This window comes from Acinonyx jubatus, chromosome B3, assembly GCF_027475565.1.
Source record: "Acinonyx jubatus isolate Ajub_Pintada_27869175 chromosome B3, VMU_Ajub_asm_v1.0, whole genome shotgun sequence".
Lineage (NCBI taxonomy): Eukaryota > Metazoa > Chordata > Mammalia > Carnivora > Felidae > Acinonyx > Acinonyx jubatus.
In genome coordinates this window covers 117,164,344-117,183,943 of record NC_069386.1, presented here as the reverse complement: position 1 = coordinate 117,183,943, position 19,600 = coordinate 117,164,344, and the positions used below count along the sequence as shown (strand labels likewise).

Genomic DNA, 19,600 nt, shown 5'->3' with positions numbered 1-19,600 from the left:
GACATTCTGGGAGCCCCAGCCCCAGAGGTCACACTTCTCCGGGCTCAGAGCCTCTGAGACATGGCCAGGATAGCCTTCTCTTGCTCCTTTGCCTCCAGGCAGGCAACAGCCCTCACTCCTCCCTCATAGCAGGCCAGCCAAGGGACCCTGGCCCCCCATGGACCCACCCTCAATGCCTCCCCCTGGTCTTGCCTGGGCCTCCCCTGCCCCTCACTCTGTCCCCATTCCCCATTATTCCTGGGGCCATGCTCTGTCTTCAGGTTTCCCAAAAACCAACTTTCTAGAATCGAACCACTTCTCTGGGGGAAGAAAGAGAAATGGCCAGGCTCTGGCTGTGAATTCTTTTTTATTTTTATTTTTTTAATGTTTATTCATTTTTTGATAGAGAGAGACAGAGTGTGAGTGGGCAAGGGGCAGAGAGAGAGGGAGACACAGAATCCGAACTGACAGCACAGAGCCCGACGCGGGGCTTGAACTCACAGACCGTGAGATCATGCATGACCTGAGCCAAAGTCAGACACCCAACCGACCGAGCCACCCAGGCACCCCTCTGGCTATGAATTCTTGATAGGAGGTGGGAGTGGAGAAGGGGCCTAGACAAACCTTCCCTGGGGGCAGAATTCCCTCTCCACACTTGTCCCTTTACCATCAGGCCAGAAATGACCTAGGGTGGCACAGAAGCCCCTCCTACTTACAATGTACAATGACGCATCAGCCATCTCTTTGGATCCTCAGAACAACCTTGTGGGTTGGGGAGGAATTATCATCTGCACTTTACAGATGAAGAAACCCAGAAGGGCATGATTATTTGCCCAAAGTATCAAGGCCAAGACTGACTCTCTGATCTTCAGATTATAAATCCAGGGCAAGACATGACCCTCTCACCCTTCAGCATCATGATGGGGCTGGGAGGGAGAGAGTAGGGTCCCTGGGGGGGCCTGCCCCCTTTCTCCATACCCCACTTCTACATGCCACACCCGGCATGTGTGTAGGCTTTGCTGTAAACACATTTATAGGCTGCCTTTCCCTCCTTCAATCAACCCTGAGCACCTACTGTGTGTCCTTCCCAGGTGGGCATCTACACTCTAGCCCATGAGTGTGTCTACGCTTCAAGCTGGGATGTGCAAGTCCAGACTTTAGTGCTCCAGAGGCCCTGCCTTAGATCCCACAGGACTTCCCAAAGCCACAACTAACCTTAGAGGGGAGATTAGTCTAAGGAGCGTCCCCTTAAGACCATAACTGGAGAGAAGCATCCTCCTCTGCGAAGAATCGACAGCAATTAGCACATGGCCTATGCTGAGCTCTGAGCGAAGCGTGGTCCCATCCAACCCTACAACAAATCTTCCTCAACCCAGTATCCCACCGGCCACCAAGTCCTGCCATTATCTCCCAAGGCCCCTCCCCTTCTCTGCATCTCCTCACCATTGAGTCCCAGCTGTCCTCAGCTTACCTGAAGCCATGGCAAAGCCTCCTATTGGTGTCACAATCAGCTCAGCCCTCTCCAAGACACTCTCCCCACACAGCCATGGGAAGCTTCTGGACCCAAACCCTATCCTATCGCTCCTGCCAAGACCCCTGAAGCCCCCTTAGACCTAAACAGGGCTGCGTGGTCTGGCCACACACCCCATCTCACCCCTCCCTCTCTACCCTGAGAGGCACCAGCCTTCTCCCAGGCTCTCAGAGTGAACATCCCTTATCGAGGCCTCTGCATGAAATGTGTTCCCCTCCCCTTGCCTTGCCAACTGGTCCTCTTCCTTCTATCTCAGCTCCCAAGCCTTCCCTGTACCTTTGTGTCCGTTCCGTGCCTTGCACGTTCTTACGCCCCTTGCTGTCCTTCCCCTTCAGGGCAGGTGTCTTCTCCGCCACCGTGAGCTCCGTGAAGACAGTGCATCCTCCTCCCTCTCTCTGCTCCCTGCCTTTCTCACCTTCATGTCCCCAGTATCTGTACAGTGCCTGGTGGGGAGCTGATGCTCAACCGATAAGTGTGGACAGGATAAATGAATGAACCAACTCTATGAGGTGAGTACTGTGGCTACACCCAATTTGTAGACTATGAAAAGGAAACTCTGAGAAGCTCAGTGGCCATCTCAAGGTCCCACAGCTGGCCAGTGGTAAAGGCAGGGTCCGAGGGCCTGAGTTCTTAAACCTTTCCCGTCCTGCATCCAGCGCCCGGACTCAGCATCTATCTGTCTTGCTCGCCCATCAGGCCCTCTGAGGACAGCTCAGCTGGCCCAGGCTCCCCTCCCTGGAGCTGCCCCCAGAACCATGGAGAGTCTGAGTGAACTGCAGAACCCTTTGCTGCCTCGGAGCCCCGCCCCCCTCCATGGCCCTCACCCCTACCCCGAGGCTTCGCCCAGCTGGTCATGCGAGGAGAAGCTCTACTGCTACCTCCTGGGTGGTGCTGGCTCTGCTCGCACCCATCAGCTCCTGGACCCAGGATCCCTGCAGCTGGCCGTGGAGGCCTGGTACAGGCCCACCTGCCTCCTGGGGAGGGACAAGGTCAAGGAAGCCAGGGCAAACAGCTGTGAGACCAGCTTCACAGAGAACAGGGAGCCCCAGGCGGGGCCCACGCTGCGGTCCACAGAACCTGGCCAAGCAGAAGAGGATGTCACCATCCAGACTGTGTCCTACGGGGTTCAAGAGGAGCAGCAGGGCCAGGAGAATGACCAGGAGGAGGAGGAGGAGGTGAGTGGCTGTGTTTGAAATGCAGATTCCCAGGCCAGCCTCTCGGTGTTGAGATTCAGTGGGCCTGGCTTGGGGCCCAGGAATCTATGTTCCTGGCACAGATTCTGTCCATACTTTGAGAAACACAAACTTGGGTTGATGACTTAATTTTTTTACGTTTATTTATTTATTGTGAGAGAGAGACAGCGTGAGTGGGGGTGGGGCAGAGGGGAGAGAGAGAGAGAAAAAGAGAGAGAACGAACCCCAAGCAGGCTCCATACTGTCAGTGCAGAGCCCAGCGTGGGGCCCAAACTCACAAACTGCAAGATGTTGACCTGAGCTAAAGTCAGACACAACCAACCAAGCTACCCAGGTGCTCCAATGGCTTAATTTTGTAATAGCATTTATCATTCTTGTTTTCTTTTTTTTTTTTAATTTTTTTCTTTTTTTTAATTTAACGTTTATTTATTTTTGAGACAGAGAGAGACAAAGCATGAACGGGGGAGGGTCAGAGAGAGGGAGACACAGAATCTGAAACAGGCTCCAGGCTCTGAGCTGTCAGCACAGAGCCCGACGCGGGGCTCGAACTCACGGACCGCGAGACCATGACCTGAGCCGAAGTCGGCCGCTTAACCGACTGAGCCACCCAGGCGCCCCTATCATTCTTGTTTTCTTAATTACATAAGTAATTTAAAAATACAGAAAACTGCTGGAAGAGAACATTATTATTTTAGTCGATGATGTTCTAGTCTTTTTTTGTTCAATCTTTTTCTCCCACCCTACTCCCCCCAGAAAGATCTTGCTGCACATGGTTTTATAACCAGATTTTCCCCTCCAAGCACCATATCTCAGTATAGCTGCACGTAATTTAATATTTGTCTACGAGGTGATTTTTAAGGGTTTCCTGGTATCCCATTGTATGTTCTTCCTCCACTTATTAACTCAATCTCCTGGCCACTGGGCGTTGAGACTTTCTCCTCTTTCCCAATTACTGTCCAATGATACACAAGCCTGCACACTGACACTTGTATTCTTTCTTTGTATGCTTGTGCTAATTCCAAAGGAGGGAATCAGTGGGCCACAGTTCAGGCTTTGGGTAGAGCGGGCCGAGCCCAACCTACACTCCCCCCCGCAGCAGATGACACTACCCGTGGCCCCCCATCGTTGCCACTGGTGATCCTGGGCCCGGTGGCAAAAGCCCACCCGTGTTTTGCAGAGTGATGTGACGTCGACAGACAGTGAAAGTGAAGACAACTTCGTGGCGCTGCCGCCCAGGGATCACCTGGGCCTTACTATCTTCTCCATGCTCTGCTGTTTCTGGCCCCTGGGCATCGCTGCCTTCTACTTCTCCCAGGGGGTAAGAGCACGAGGGGCCCAGGGCATCTGCTCCTGCTCCCTCCCTCCACTGGAGGGCTTGACCCTCCATGCGCAGGACCGGGTCAGAGCCCCCGCAGGCTGGGGCTGGGTTCCCAACCGTGGGGACACCCCCTTTCACCAGCACCTCTCTCTCCCTAGACCAGCAAGGCCATCTCCAAGGGAGACTTCCGCCTGGCCAGCACCACCTCCCGCAGGGCCCTCTTCTTGGCCACACTCTCCATCGCCGTGGGCGCCGGTCTCTATGTGGCCGTGGTGGTGGCTCTGGCAGCTTACATGTCCCAGAATGGCCATGGCTAGTAGCCAGCAGGGCCTGGCATCCTGGCTCCCCTGCTCCGCCTGAGGAGGCAGTGAGGCTTCGGGTTGCAGACTCTCTGGAGAGCCCCGGCCCCTGAAGACAACCCACGATCCTGGCTTGTTGTGGGGAGGCCTCCCAGGCTGCAGCCTGCAGGGCTCCACTGTCACTTCTTCTTGTCCACAGCCCCCAGCCCCAGAGCAGAGTCTGGGACACCACCCTCTAGCCCAGGCTATGTCAGGAAGCAAGAGAGAATAGGGCTGCCCGTCAAGCCATCTAGGCAGGACCTACCTCTGGCTTGAGGCCGGCCGGGAGCTCAGCCTATTCTGCCCCCCGCCCCCCACCCCCGCGACAAAGGGTTACCTGCCCTGCCAGAATCCCACTCCCCAACTCTGCCAGCCTCTCCACAGAGAAAAAGCAGGAGGTTACTGGGTGATAAAAGGACACCTGGGGATAGGGGACCCGACCCAGTTCTTTTGGCTAATCGGAGTCTCCACACTGGGGACAACCTGAGCTTCCCCAGCTCCACTCTCTGGCCCCATGAGGCCAAGACCCCCAGCCAACCCGGAGCGAAATACATAGAGACACAGGGACCCCTTGCTCTTTCCGGCTCTCTCCTGCGGGCTTGTAAGACACCATAGAGTCTAGATAGAGAAGAAGAGTCTCAGGCACGTAAGCTCTGCACCCAAGGCAGGGTCTTAGAGCTTCCTTGCGCAGGAACAAAAGACAGATGTAATGACAGAGGTCCTGCAATATTGCCAGACTACTTAGGCCTCCCTGCTCCACGCCAGGTCCTCACCTCCATCACCCTTTTCTGGGCTCCTCCTGGGAGGTCTTGAGCTAATACTATCCCAGAGAGTGTCCTTAGCACACCAGTCACTGAGCACAGGGCCCTAGATCCAGCCCTGTGGGAAAGCAGCAAGGAGAGACCCTGGGGAGTCATGAGTGTAAACAAGGGGCAGGATAGAGGACTGGCATGGCTGCTGGGCAGCCCAGCAGTGTTCAGAAGGCTTCCTGGAGGAGGTGTTCCTTGAGCAAGGTCTAGAGGGATGAGGAGAATTTATCTAGATTTGTTTCCCCATAACCCTTAGTATTCATGAACAGGGACATGGCAGGAGTCTCCCAAACTATTTGGATTATGCCTAGAGCATCCGGGCTGGAGCCAAACTACAGCCATTTTTGAGGACCCCACCACCTCGGAGAAGAAGGTTAGGCAACATGTCTCTCAAAGACCAGTGATGTTTTCCCACCTCTGAATGCAGGGGGTCAGCCGTCTTCACTGACGTCCCTAACCAGGGCTGCTCTCAACACCTCCAGCCACTAGGGAACATCCAGAATTTTAGAGGCAGCCAGGCAGCTGGGGGGGCAGTATATTGGGAGGGCAGGCCTGTCCAGGCTCAAGCAAAGGACCCAACTGTGCAGGATCTGGGGACTTGGTCATTCCCAGGCTGCATCCAGAGCCCAGGGCTGTGGATCGACCACTGACCCACCTTGTCCCATCACCCTCCCCAACCAGGCATTGCCTCACCCTCCACTCCCTGCATCCCCTGAAGTCCCACAGGCCCAGAATCAGTGGTTTTAATATCCCCCTATTGTATATATTTATCCTTGTAATAAACATTTCTGTAACACTGGTGCCCTCTGGGCCTCTTCGTGTCCTTGCCTGCCTCCATCTTTGCCTGCAGCCCACCGTCCTCCAAGACTGACCTCCAGCTGCGTGTGTGCTGCCCTGGGCTCTCAGCAGTCTTCTCAAGAAGGTCTCGGGAGGAGGGGTGGCCAGAGTACCCACCCACCCCACCACTGCTCTGCTCAGGGTAGCCTGGATGTAGGGTGATGGCGTGCACTTGACTCCAAGCAGGACAAGACAAGGTCCGTGCCTGAAGAAAAATCCCTTCTAGGTCAAGAGCTTGCAGGTGACTGAGGCTCCACTGAGCTGCCTGTAGCTATTGCCCCCGCCCAAGACCCCCAGGAGCCTGCCTGGGCCAGCAAAGGGACCAGCCTGGCGTCTAGATCACCTTGCGTGGAGGGCCCTGGGGGAGGTGGGACAGGCGCACCCACACCTGTATGCCCTCCCGGCAAGACACAGCTCTGCTCTCTTGCACACACACACATGCTGCGTGGGCTGGATGCCCCGGAGACAGAGATTAGCACCAGATGTATATTAGGGGCTGCTCTTGGGATATCATTTGAGGAAGGGAGGAGGAGGCAGATATGGGCAGGGGGAGGTGAGACTGTGAGGCAGGCCTGAACACAGTGGGGTCTGGAGCCCGGATACCCTTCAGAGTTGACCCAAGTTGGGACAAAGGGCCAGGCCTTTATACCCCCCCCACAGCAAACAGTCATTGGGTGTGGGCCATCCAAAAAAGGAGAGAGGCCTAGGGTGAGGAGGCTTTCTCCAGCTGGGGCAGCCCCCCACGGCGGCTTGGCCTGAGGCTGTTAGCCACGCACCTCCAATGGCTAGAGGACCAAGCCTGTCCTTCCTGCAGCTCCCCCCACCCCTGCAGCGGCCCCCGCCACACCGGCCACACCCGCCACACAGCAGCAGACCCCGTGATGTCACCTAGCGCCACTCAGCATTTACCTCCACACATTGAAGGCTGCTCCCTGAGAACTCTGCGGCTCCAGGCCAAGGACGGGCCAAAGTGCCAGAGAGCCAACAGCCCTGTCAGGAGGCTTCAATCAGTGACGATGGGAGCTGGTGGACAGATAACCCCGACTCTCTGCCCTCTGGCTGGGAGAAACCAAGCCATGTCCTACACTTGCCCACGGCAGCATTTCGCTGGAGACCACAGCCCTCACTGGCCGCCTTCCTCCCCCCACCTTCTTCCCACTCCCCTGCTTTGCTATCTGCGGCCATCTACGTGCAATTGAATCCTTGTGTCTGGGTCGGCTTATGGGGGGGACACACACCAAAGCACATGTATGCGTGTGTGGGGGACATACATGTAGCACATACATGTGCACAGGCAGGCACATGCACGTATGTGCACACACATACCGATAGGCACAGGCGTGCAGCCATGCACACACACACACACAGGTACAGCCCACACGTGCACAAATATGCAGGCCCACACTCACAGGTGCACACACACAGGTAAGGGGTAAAGGAGACGTGGCGGCCAAGGAGTCTCATCTGGCCCTGCCCGCTGTGCAGTCTCACCCCGTCGCCAGCCTGGCCAGGCCCCAGAATGGGCAGTGGGCAGCACACACGGGCAGTCCAGGCCCCTGTCTCACAGCCCAGATGATCCCCACCTCCTTCCTAGCCCCCCAGAATGCTGCCTTCAGGCCTTGAGACAGGGGAGAAGAAGCCAGATGATATCTTATGATCACCTGCTCCTCCTCCTTTTTACCCCCTCCCTTACCCCAGAAGCAAATTCAGACTCTGCAGGAGAAAATGGAATCAGAAACGGAGCCCCCAGGGGCTCCCCTCCCACACAGTCCCTTAGAAAGGGCACATCCTGTGGAGCCTGGGCTCTTTCTGATCAGTCCCTGCAGCAGGGGCAGGAACTCCTCCCAGGTCAAGCTGAGGCCTGCCTCTGGGTGCGCCTAGGGCGCTTTCTCGGCCTGAGCCTCAGCGCCTGAGACTCCTGGGGGGGGGGGGGGGCTTGCTGTTGCCGTTACCCCCTGCAGGCTGGCTCCTCAGGCTGGCAGAGAGAGGCTGGGGGCAGGGAGGGTCCCCCGGGTAAAGGTGCCCGTGATGAGCTGCCGCGCTAGCACATCTGTGCAAATATTACCAATTACTTTCCTCACTATAAACACCCAGCAGGAAGGCAGGGAAGCAGCCAACCCAAACTGTTTAAAATAGAAAGCGAAATTGCCGCACGGGGAAGTCGGGGCAGCAGGCAGAGAAGGGGCCCTGCACCAAGAATCCGGGGTCTCCCTCCCCACCAGCTGCCCTTCAGCTGCACCTGCTCCTGCCGCCCCCACCCTGCAACTCCACCTCAACTTTCTCCTCTGCCAGACAGGCAGAACCAAGGGGAAAGGTCCCTGTCTGGGGGATGGGGGGGTATGAGTGAGGATGGGGGCCACGGGGGGAGGGAAGAGGGCTGAGGGAGGCAGCCACAGAGGACCCAGCGCTGCCTGGCTGTGGAGCCACAGTGCTGTGTGGAAAGAGCGGGGAGGGGTGGGGGGTGGCGCAGAGGAGAGGAAGCCTCCTTTCCTTGTGACCACGGGCCTTGGGAGGCTGGGCCAAGTGGAAACAGTGACCTGCCACCCACTCTGAGTGAAAGGAATTTTTCTGACGGCGGAAATGGCCAGAAAGCCGCTCCTGGGCCCCAGCACCCTTTCCCGTCCCTCCCTCCACACACAGGGCTGACAGAGAGCAGGTCTCTCGTGCAGTCACACGGTGGCCAAAATGCTGAACCGTTTCCATGCCGGTTGATACATATGCCCTGCCCCAAGCCCCCCACATGGTTCCCTTTTCTGACTCCCTGAGCCCTCCCCCAGGACCCCGCAGCTGGTTCCCCAGGAATAAAGGGTTAACAGCTGACACAGCAGCCCCCTCCCCCAAATGCATTGGTCCATGCCTGGGCTCCCCTGACTGTTAAATGTCTCTCAATGTGCCCCTGCGCCCCTCTTGCCCCTGCCCACCTCCCAGGGAGGGGGCTTTAGGCAAACCCACCACCCCTCAGCGTTAACACTTATGTCCCTGCTGCTTTCCAGAGTCTCCGGGCCACCCAGGTGATAGGAGGGGGTATGCTGAGGCAGGGATGGGCCACCAAGTTGTCAAGGATACAAGTGTCACAACAGGAAAGGACCTAGTCACAGTCCCTCAGGCTACCAATGAGACAACTGAGGCCTAGAGAGGGAGGTGAGTTGCCCAGTCACCCAGCAATTTGTAAGCCGAGCCCAGGCCTTGCCTCCCAGGCCCTGAGATCGCTGAGCGAGGCCGGTGATTGTCTGCTTGCCGTGGAAACACAGAAAACCCAGGGATGACCGCTGCTGCCCTGTGAATATTAACACACTTGCTTCCTTCAGCCTTCCCTCCCAGGCTGTTTCCTGCTTCAAAGGCTTCCCTCCCTAGGGCTGACACCTCGGTCCTTCTATTTTGGTGGAATGGCAGGGGTAGAGCGGGAAGATGACAGTCTTGTCCAGCCCTGCCTGCCCCAGGCTCACAGCAGACACCCCACCCCCCCACCCCGTGCTTTCACATCCTCTCTGCAACAAGGGGAGGCCACACTCTCAGGGGTGGGGAGTGCCCCACAGAGACACTCAGATGTTCTGAACCAAAATAAAAGGTGCTCCTGCCACCCATCTGCATTTCCAACCTACATCCCTTGAACCTCTCTCCCTCTAAAGAGCCAGGCTTCAAAGCCACTTCTAGCTCCATGAGGAAACAAGAAAGAAATTCCCAGTGCACAAGGTGCCAGAGAGGCGGCCAGGAAGGGGACAGAGGGGACAGCAGACATGTGTGTAACGGCGGGCAGGGCCCAGATGAAGCGGCAACGGGCAGGCTACGTTGACAGAGCACCCTCAATGCTCGCGGCCATAGTGTTTCTGTCCCCATTTTACATACAGAGGAACTGAGGCCAGGAAAGCCCTCTTTTGTCCTGGTTCCACAGCTCAGTGAATGGTACCAGGACCTCTGGGAGACTTGTGTCTCCACCCTCACCCTCGTCAACCCCCAGCCCCTCCCCTTCTTCCACATCCCAACTCCTGAGGCCGACTCCTGGACGGGTTTCCTTCCTAATCCCCTCCAGCCCTGGGAAACAGCAGGTGACGGTGGTCGATCTGGAGCCAGACTGCCCAGGTCAAATCCTACCTTGCTTTTCTGTGCAACCTTGGGTGTCCTCCCATTTGGAAAACTGGGAACCCTCAAGGCGAATAGTGCCTAAGGCTGCTGGGACTCTTACACACATGAATACTTGTATGGCTCCCACAACGGCCTTGGACACCTACTAAGTGTCCAAGTAAGCGTCCTAGTAAGTGTCCAAAAGCGGGAAATGCGTTTAGTTATCACCACCCTAAACGGCTTCCCTGCAGTAAGTTCCTCACCCACCCACCCCGCCCCCACCCCTACCCAGCCAGAGAGATTAATGCCAAAGTCCTGGTATACCTCGACCTTGTGGACCTCTCAGCAGATCCCAGCTGGTAGCAAGCTGAAGACCGGGACCTGTTTCTTGTGTTCCCTCTGCCTGTAATTCCCTTATCAGCCTCGACTCCCTGACCTTTTCCTCCAAACTGATAAAAATCCTCCCAGACGCAGGTCCAGAAAATCCCACCTTCTCTGTAGCCCTTTTTTTTTTGACAACTCCCTCCCACAGACACACCCCCACCCACAAACCAAATAGAGCTAACGGCCCCTTTCGTGAGCCACCATTGCATCCATTCAAATCGCCACATCGAGGTGCTGTTTGCTCCTCCAAGGGTGGGCTCGGGTGTGATCCCAGCATCGCTAGGTGTGCTGCGGGGCCTGCTCCCAGCAGATGCCACACAGCTGGAGGGGGTCCGGGTCAGGACTCTCTCCTCTGCAATTTCTCTCTCAGAGGGGAGAACCCACAACTTCTTGGAGGAGATAGGAGTGGGGGTGTGGGGGGTGGGGTGGGGAGATAAAACAGACCCGAGGCAACAGAGGAGACCCCCGGGGTGTCCAGTCTGGTGGTATGTGAATAGGGACAGAGGACAGGACTCTCACACACCTCCCCCTGCCTTTGGTCTGGGATGCCCGGAAATACGGAAGTGAGGTCCGTACTCTGTAGGAAGACATAACCAAAGGGGTAAGGATGCCAGAGTGGCTGCTTGCCCTTTGTGCCTTCTGGTCTCCTCAAAAGAAGAGGTTCTTTCTCAACTTCCTTTGCTCCTAACTCAGCCCCTGGCTCGCCTCCACCCACATCCTCCAAAGGAGCCCACAAGTCAGAGTGCCACTGACCTGTCCACTGCCCCCTCTGAAGGTCAAGGCTGAAAACAGGAGCACTGCTTCACCCCGTCTCACCACCTCCCCCGAACCTCCCTGATTTGTCTACTTCTCCCCATCTGTGTTGCCAAGCCCCAGTCCAAGCCCCCATCGGCTCCCACTCAGGCTCCTACAAAAGCCTCCTGGATGTTGTGACATGTGCTACAACAGGAATGAAACCTGAGGACCTTGTGCTCAGTGCAATCAGCCAGTCACAAAAAAGACAAACACTGTAGGATACCACTTGTACGAGGCACCTAGTGTAGTCAAATTCACAGAGACAGAAAGTAGAATTTGTTTGCCAAGGGCTGCAGGGAGAGGGAAATGAGGAGTTGTCCTCGAATGGGTAGGGAGTTTCGGTTGCGCAAGATGAAAAAGTTCTGGAGATCAGTTGCACAACGTTGTGAACAGACTTAACGCTAACGAACTGTATGCTTAAAAATGGACAAAATGATAGATTTAAATTACGTGTTTTGTACCATAGTTTTTTAAAAGACTGGGGCAAGTAATAATTACTATTGTAAAGGAACACTTGAATACTATTATAAACCTGTTCTGTCTCTTTTCAAAGATTATTATTGCTTTTTTTAATTTTTTAATGTTTATTTATTTTTGAGAGAGAGTGAGAGCCAGAGCATGCGCAGGGGAAGGGCAGAGAGAGAGGGAGACACAGAATCTGAAGCAGACTCCAGGCTCTGAGCTGTCAGCGCAGAGCCTGATGTGGGGCTCGAACTCAGGAATGGCGAGCCGAAGTAGGACCCTTAACCGACTGAGCCACCCAGGCGCCCCGAAGATTATTATTTAAGTTGAAAAATTCTACAGGGTTTATTATGAAAATTAGCAATTCCCTGAAGCCCCTCCCTGACCCTACCTGCCCCCCTGCCGACCTGCCCCCCTCCCTTTCTCAGTCCCAGAGATGCTGTTTTCAGTCCTTTTGGTATTTACTATATTTTTTTTTAAAGAACAAGTTTATTTGCTACTTCTTGAGTTTTCAGGTGTTGGCATTACGTAAAGATTTCTCATCATGGAAAGGGATGATCTGGTCTCTCTCCAACCCCTTGCCCTTACACACACATCCACAAAACGTGTACATACCTCTCCCTGTCTCCATCATCATCCTCCCAATACAGTTATTTATAATTCTGATTCGATCAATATTCATTATTTGCCTCATTATGGCTACGAATCTATTGTCAAACGAGCTGTATAGGATACTATCTTTTTTATTCTTTTTTTCCCGTATAACATTTTGTTTTCCCTGGAATTAATAATTAACGTGTTCTTCTCATTGATTTAGTTTGCTAATATTTATCACCAATTTAACCACAAACTCTTTCTTTCAAAATGTCGAACATATCACTACCGCATCGTGTTGTGGTTTCCGCTGAGGCTATTTGAAAAATCCAAAGCCATTTTGAGCCATAATCCTTTGCATAAAATCTACTTTTTCTCTGCAAACTTGTAGGAGCTTTCCTTTGCCCCCCCCCCCCCCCACTAACCCAAGTGCCCAGCTCCAATATAACTGGCATGCCTGGTTCCAGGGCCTCTTAATGGTTTTGTGGTGTAAGTCAGCTTCTTTTTCAAGTTTGCGATTTGGTTTTTCTCGGGCCTGTTAAATCCATCTACTTTCCAACTTCCAAAGCACTGTGGCTAATGATTCTTCTATATGGTTCTTCTCTTTATGGTTTTTTTCTTTTTTCTTTTCTAATCATTCTACTATAGTTTGGGGAGAAAGCAAAATTGCACCAAGGTTAGGCCTTTAGAGTCCTGCTTCATGTGGAGGGTCCCCATCCCACAGTTCCCTCAAAACCAGTTGTGGTTCAGCTGAGTTCAGCTACGAGGCAAATACCCTCAGGAACAGATTGATGACCTAAGCATCCAATCTAAGAAATTTTTTGAAAGTACAGTAAACCCTGGGGCGCCTGGCTGGCTCAGTCGGTTGAGCATCTTGATTTCTGCTCAGGTCATGATCTCACAGTTGCGAGATCGAGCCTTGCATGGGGCTCTGTGCTGACAGCGTGGAACCTGCTTGGGATTCTTCTCTCCCTCTCTCTCTACCCCTCCCCTACTCACATGCGCGTGCACGCACTCTTTCTCCCAAAACAAATATTTTTTAAAAATACAATAAACCCCAAAACAATCCAAGGAAGGAGATGATAAGAAACCAAATGGAATCAACAAAATAAAAAAAAAAAAAATGCAATGGAGACCAACAAAGCCAAGAGTTGATTCTCTGAATAGACAAATTAGATGCATCTTAGAAAAGACTGGCCAAGGAAAAGAAACAATATGTAACATCATAAATGAAAAGGATAATGTGACTATAGTTAAAACAGAGGTTTAAAAGATAAAGATAGCCAGGGCATCTGGGTGGCTCAGTCGGTTAAATCACCGACTTCACCTCAGGTCATGATCTCACCGTTTCTGAGTTCCAGCCCCGCATCGGGCTCTCTGCTGACAGCTCAGAGCCTGGGTCCGGTTTAGAGTCGGTGCCTCCCTCTCTCTCTCTGCCCCTTCCCCACTCATGCTCTGTCTTTGTCTCTCAAAAATAAACACTAAAAAAAAATTTAAAAGATAAAGACAGCCAAATATCTGAAGATTTTGTCTTTTCATGTAGCTATATTCACAAATAAGATTATTACTAAAATTAAAAAAGGGCATACTTTATGCCAACAAATTTGAAGTCTTCATAGAAATAGGTAAATTCCTACCAAAACTGGAAAAAAAATATTCTTTTTTTTTTTTACATTTAGATTCAGGTTAGTTAACGTATAGTATAATATTGGTTTCAGGAGTAGAATTTAGTGATTCATCACGTACATACAACATCCAGTGTTCATCCCAACAAGTGCCCTCTTTAATGCCCAAAGATTAATGACCAAAACAAAAAAAAATGTAGTCCCCCAAAATGGCCGTTCTGCCTCCTCCCTGGCCTCCCCTCAATTAAAGTGAACTTTTCTAAGAGCAAATCTAGTCAAATAAACTTCCCTGATTAAAGCCTTCAAAGGATCTATCTCTTAGATAACAACCAAACTCCTACACCTGCTTACATGCCCTGCCTGCCTCCAGCTACATCTCACAACACACTCCCTCACGCTCTATGCAGCCCATCATGTGGGCCTGCCCTTCACACTTGTAAGGTCTTTGCATATGCTATTCCCTCTGCCTGAAATACTTTTCCTTCCTTTCTTGGACTAATTAATTCCTTGTCACCCTTCACATCTTTGTCCTAAAGTTACTTCCTCCGGGAAGCCCTCCATCACCAGCCTGGCTGGGTCCATTGTCACCATTGAGCATTCTCTGAGAGCCCCGTGTGCCCCTTTTCCAAAGCCCAGATCCCAGTTGCAACTTTCCATTTAATTCTCTGAGTATGGGATTAATGTCTGTCTCCCCTCGTTGTAATTCCAGTGCCCAGATAGATAACAATTTAAGCAAACAAAAACAAATTCCTGGTCAAAGATATATAAAATTAACTACAAAAATTAAAACATAATAATAAAAAGATATTAAGGGGGTGCCTGAGTGGCTCCGTCCATTAAGCGTCTGTCTGACTCTTGATCTCGGCTCAGGTCTTGATCTCAGGGTCTTGAGTTCAAGCTCCATGTGGGCTCCACGCTGGGCATGAAGCCTACTTAAAAAAAAAAAAAAAAAAAAAAAAAAAAAAGATATTAAGTACTTACTCTGTGCCAAGCCTTATCTTAAGCACTTTTCTGCCCCCCTCCATTCTCCCATTGCTTCTTTCCTTTTTCCTCTCCCTAAATGACGCTAGGCAGGGCTTAGGGTAGCAGAGAGAGAACCACGTGTTTTACCCACAATGCATTTTAAGGAATATTTACTCTCTGTAACTCCAGAAGGCCAATAAGCCTGCCCAGCACCTGTCAAGCCGCCTGGTGGATGGTGAAAACCAAGAACAGCCTCTGGCCCTTTCTGAATGGTCAATGAGAGGCAAGGAAGACAGAGCCATAGGAGCCTGCAGCCCATTTAGGTAGGATCCGGAAGAGATTTCTAGAAAGGGATCAGGAATCTTGGGCAACAAAACCGCCAGGACGTGGGGGTGGGGTGGGGGTCATGGACAGGGGTGGTGGTGGCAGATCCTTGTTTCCATTCCATTTCCCAAAATGCTGTCCCATGCCCAGGGGACAGACAGGTCAGCTGCTACCCTGCCCATGCAGCAGTCCTGTGTGCTACCAAGGAAAGCTGGGAGAAACGGTGCTTGACTCAGAGGTCCCCGTGAAGAGCTGTCTGCTCAGGAAGGAGGAAGTAGGGAATCTTCTCAACCATGGACAAGAAAGCAAAGGCAACCTCGGGTTTTAGATTTGGATTATTGAGTGCCACCATATGCCAACTACTGGGCTCATTCCCTTTTGTATTAATCCATATTTTATAGACAGGAAAAGTAAGTCTCGGAGAGATAAGGCAAATCACCCAACCAGCCGGGAAGTTGGGGAGCCTTACAATTAATCGCTGAGTCTTCAGTCTTTAACCCTCTGTGGCTAAAATCCCATCAACCCAGCAAGGGTGAGTAGGAAAGTGAAATAAATATTCAGGAGCAGAAATCAGCTTCCACCCTTGCCTGAAACAATTCTCCATTTTCTTCTTTACCCACATCGGGGCAGGAACTGCGTCTGGTTATTTGAGCAGAGAAACATCTCAGATCTCACCGCCTCTGCCCAGCACCCCCTACCAGCTCCAGACCTCCTCTTTCCCCACCGCCCTCCCCCCGCCCACCCCCAGCATACAGGTGGAGAAGTGATGAGCGGCTTTTTCCAGCTGCACCGTCTCCCTGGGGTGGCATATGGAGGATTCCATACTCAGAGAAGCCAATTAAAGACAAGCATCGGGGTGGCGCTGCTGGACTCAGTACTGCTTAAAGCACCCCCCACCCTAGCAGTCTGCCCAGGAAGCCTCAGGGGGCTGCTTGCCAGAAGCTCCCCACTCAGGGGCCAGGGAGCAGGCTGGGGAGCTGGGAGCTGCGCCAGGAAGCCCGGGTAGCTCCAACCCCCACCCCAGACGCTGTTCAGCCTCCCAACCTCCTTCCGGTTAAATATTGACTCAGCATATATTAAGCGCGGAGCAGCCTACTATGTTCTCCGAGACAGAATGAGTCCCTTTTCTTCAGAAATGGCAGATTGAGATGGGCTTCCCACCGGTCCTTTAACACACCAAGTGTGTTCCTGCCTCGCTTTGCCTTTGCACTTGCTGGTCCTGGTCCTTCCACCAGAAACACCCTTCTCCTGATATCTACTCTGCAATGCTTGCTCAAATGTCACCTCCTCTTGGAGGCCCTCCCCAGCCACCTCATCCCTAACCATTTACCTGCGTTGTTGTTCTTCACAGCTCTATCCCTGCGTGACATTTGATTCCCTGTGTTTGTCAGCCTTCTTCTACCAGCATGCAAACTCCATGAGAAAGGACTCATGGGTCTTACTCATGGCTGGCTGAATCCTCAGTGCTTAGCACAGGGACTGGTTCTCAGTATTCTCGCTGGGACCGCTCTCTGTCCCCAAGAGAGCCTCTCCCCTCCATTTCCCAAGGCTCCCCTTAATAATGTTAAAGGATTTGTGGTTTCCAATCGAGTCTTAACTGGAATCCCTAAGGGTCATCAAAGAGAGAATGGGGAAGGACGGCCCATAGGCCCATAAGCTTTTTTTTTCTTTTCTTTTCTCTTTTCTTTTCTTTCTCTTTTCTTTTCTCTTTTCTTTTCTTTTCTTTTCTTTTCATTGAGATGAAATTCTCATAACATGAAATTAACTGTTTTAAAGTCAACAATTTGCAGGGCACCTGGGTGGTTCAGTTGGTTAAGCCTCTGATTCTTGATGTTGGCTCATGTCACGCTCTCATGGCTTGTGAGTTCGAGCCCTGCATCAGGCTCTGCGCTGAGTGTGGAGCCTGTTTGGGATTCTCTCTCTCTGTCTCTGTCTCTCTCCCCCTGCCCCACTCATTCTCTCCCTCCCTCTCTCCCTCTCTCCCTCTCTCTCAAAATAAATAAATACACTTAAAAAAAAAAAAAAAGACTTTTCCAAATCTGTGGTAAGACCATGCCAACTGACTGAAATATGTTTGGTAGACGAAAGCTTATAAAACACGGACAATATAACAAAAATGCGGTTTCCAGGGCCTGGTTCTGCGATTTTGTAGCCAGCCCCACAGACACAGCCGCCATCTCTGGGCGCTTACAGCAGGCCAGCCCCTAGTCTAGGCAAGGTGTGCACTTTAACTTTTCACTCCCCACCCTCAAGCTTTCTGAAGCAGACTATCATCATGATGCATTCGGGAGAGGCAACGGACACAAAATATGCTGCTCAAGGGCATGCAGGCAAGAGCGGTGGAGTTGGCATCTGAGCCTGGATTCTGGATCCAAAGGATGAACCTTAACCACCTGGCATGCTGGCTGCCTGGGGCACTCAGACTGGCTTCTCAGCCACACCTCACCAAGAGGTACCTCCAGCCAGGGGCTAGACGAGTGGAGCAGACATGGGCTCTGAGGGGAGGCAGGAGGCCTCAGTGTGTGTGTGGAGAGGTGGAGGGGACGTTGATGTCAGGTAACAACAGCCTACCTCACGGGCTGTTGGGATATTTAGATGAGATCAGGTATGAAAATGCACATCTTGGTGCCGATTAGATTCATAATGACTAATATATATTGACTCAGAGGAAGGAGAGCTCATGCTCACAACAGATGCAAAACACCTCAGATCTTGGTTCCCAAAAGCTGATACTCTAAAGGGGAAAAGAAGACATCCATTCCAGTGACCCTGGCAAATTCACTTTGGTATATGGGCTTCAGTTTCACCATCTATCAAATACTCCCACTGCATTTCACACGCACCTTCATTAAAGCACCTGACTTTAATCACGTGTTTGCACGCATCCGTCTCCTTATTCTACTATGAGCTCCTCAAGGTAGAGACCCCATCTGCTCGTCTGTGGGCTCACCATTGCCCCCAAAGGAACTCAGAAAGTGTTGGTAAAATTAACGAATAAATAGCGAACTCTGAGGCCTCTTCCAGCTCAGAACTCCACGTCTGAGATTTCAGTTCAACAAATAATCCACAGTGGACTGACCTGGGGCCTGCAGGACTCAAAGAGATTAGCCATCCACAATACTCCAAGAATACCCACTTCTGGCGAATCGATTTTTAACAATTCATGCTACGGGTATCCTTGCCCACATGCCCAAAGATGTAAGTTCACAGATACTCACAGACTCACTATGCTATGGTAGCATTCAAAGATAACAGCCTGAATGCCCATTAATAGAGAGCTGACGACATAAACACTGGTACAGTCATCTAATGGAATGCTATGCAGACATTATAAAAATGTTGCAGGCTGAGACAAACTAATATATAGTCTCTGAGAAAGGTGGTTGAGTGCAAAAAGAAATTTACAGCAGTCTATGTGCTCTGCTATTTGTGTATTGTGTCTTTAAAGAAATGCATACATGCTTACAAGTGCAAAGCCTAGCTCTAGAACATTACAGCCTGATAAATTACGTCAGCCACAAATGTAAGCAACGTAGGTAATTTAAATGTTCTCAACATCCCGTTCAAAGATACAAAGAAACAGGTGAAATTCATTTTAACCTATTTTAGTCAACCCAGTAGGTATCCAAAATGGTACCATTTTAACATTCAGTCAATATTTTTAAATTATTTTCCCCAGCTTTATTGAGTTACAATTGTGTATTTTAAAATCATTAATGAGGTATTATATTTTCCTTTCTTTTTATACTAAATCCTGAAATCTGGCCTGTGTCTTACATTTAAAATATATTTCAATTCAAATTAGCCACATTTTAAGTGCTCAATAATCACAAATAGCTAGTGGCTATCATATGGGACATCAAAGGGTTGTAATAACAGTTGCCCCCAGGAAGAGATTTTGAGGAATTTAAGATCACGGAAGGAAGAAGTAACTTTCACTATATGTTCTTTTGTTCCGTTTGACTTTTTTCCCATATGCATGCATTACCTTTCTTTCTTTTTTTAACGCACAATTTTAAAGGTAAAGAAAAACACAGAAAAGTCGGAAAGAAAAACAGAAAAGCAACGATCTCAGGGGCAGGAAGAGATTCCAAACATGCAGGTGCAACGTCGAGGAGGTCAAAAGAGGGGAGCTTTTCAGAAGAGGAAGAGGAGGAGGAGGTGGAAGAAGAGGCAGTACCCTGAGGTGACTTCAGATTTGGCAGCTGGGACATGGCTCATCACTCATCCGTGACATCTGAGAGCTGTGTCAGGAGAGGACAGGGCTGGAACCAGACTGTAGCAGGTTTGGGGGGGAGGCAAGTAGGTGTGGCCCTCTAGGCAGAGAAGACAGACAGACTCGAACAGGGGAGCCAAACGGTGGTGACTCAGAGGTGGCTCAGGGGG

At 51.6% G+C, this 19,600-nt stretch overlaps 1 protein-coding gene across 3 annotated transcripts in view; it reads left to right on the top strand.

Annotated features, from left to right (window-relative positions):
- The window catches only part of SYNDIG1L (synapse differentiation inducing 1 like), a 28,862-nt gene extending 23,547 nt beyond the window's left edge, over nucleotides 1-5,315 (top strand). For 2 of the 3 annotated variants that reach the window (XM_015071649.3, XM_053224709.1), the window contains 4 exons: nucleotides 1,846-2,019; nucleotides 2,207-2,685; nucleotides 3,881-4,021; nucleotides 4,180-5,315. In XM_015071649.3, the coding sequence (XP_014927135.1) occupies nucleotides 2,266-2,685; nucleotides 3,881-4,021; nucleotides 4,180-4,338 (720 nt within the window). In that variant the 5' untranslated portion in view covers nucleotides 1,846-2,019; nucleotides 2,207-2,265 and the 3' untranslated portion in view covers nucleotides 4,339-5,315. Of the gene's footprint in view, nucleotides 1-1,845; nucleotides 2,020-2,039; nucleotides 2,686-3,880; nucleotides 4,022-4,179 lie in introns of those variants that run through there. The other variant, XM_053224710.1, reaches the window with a different exon arrangement.
- The last annotated feature ends 14,285 nt before the right edge of the window (nucleotides 5,316-19,600 follow it).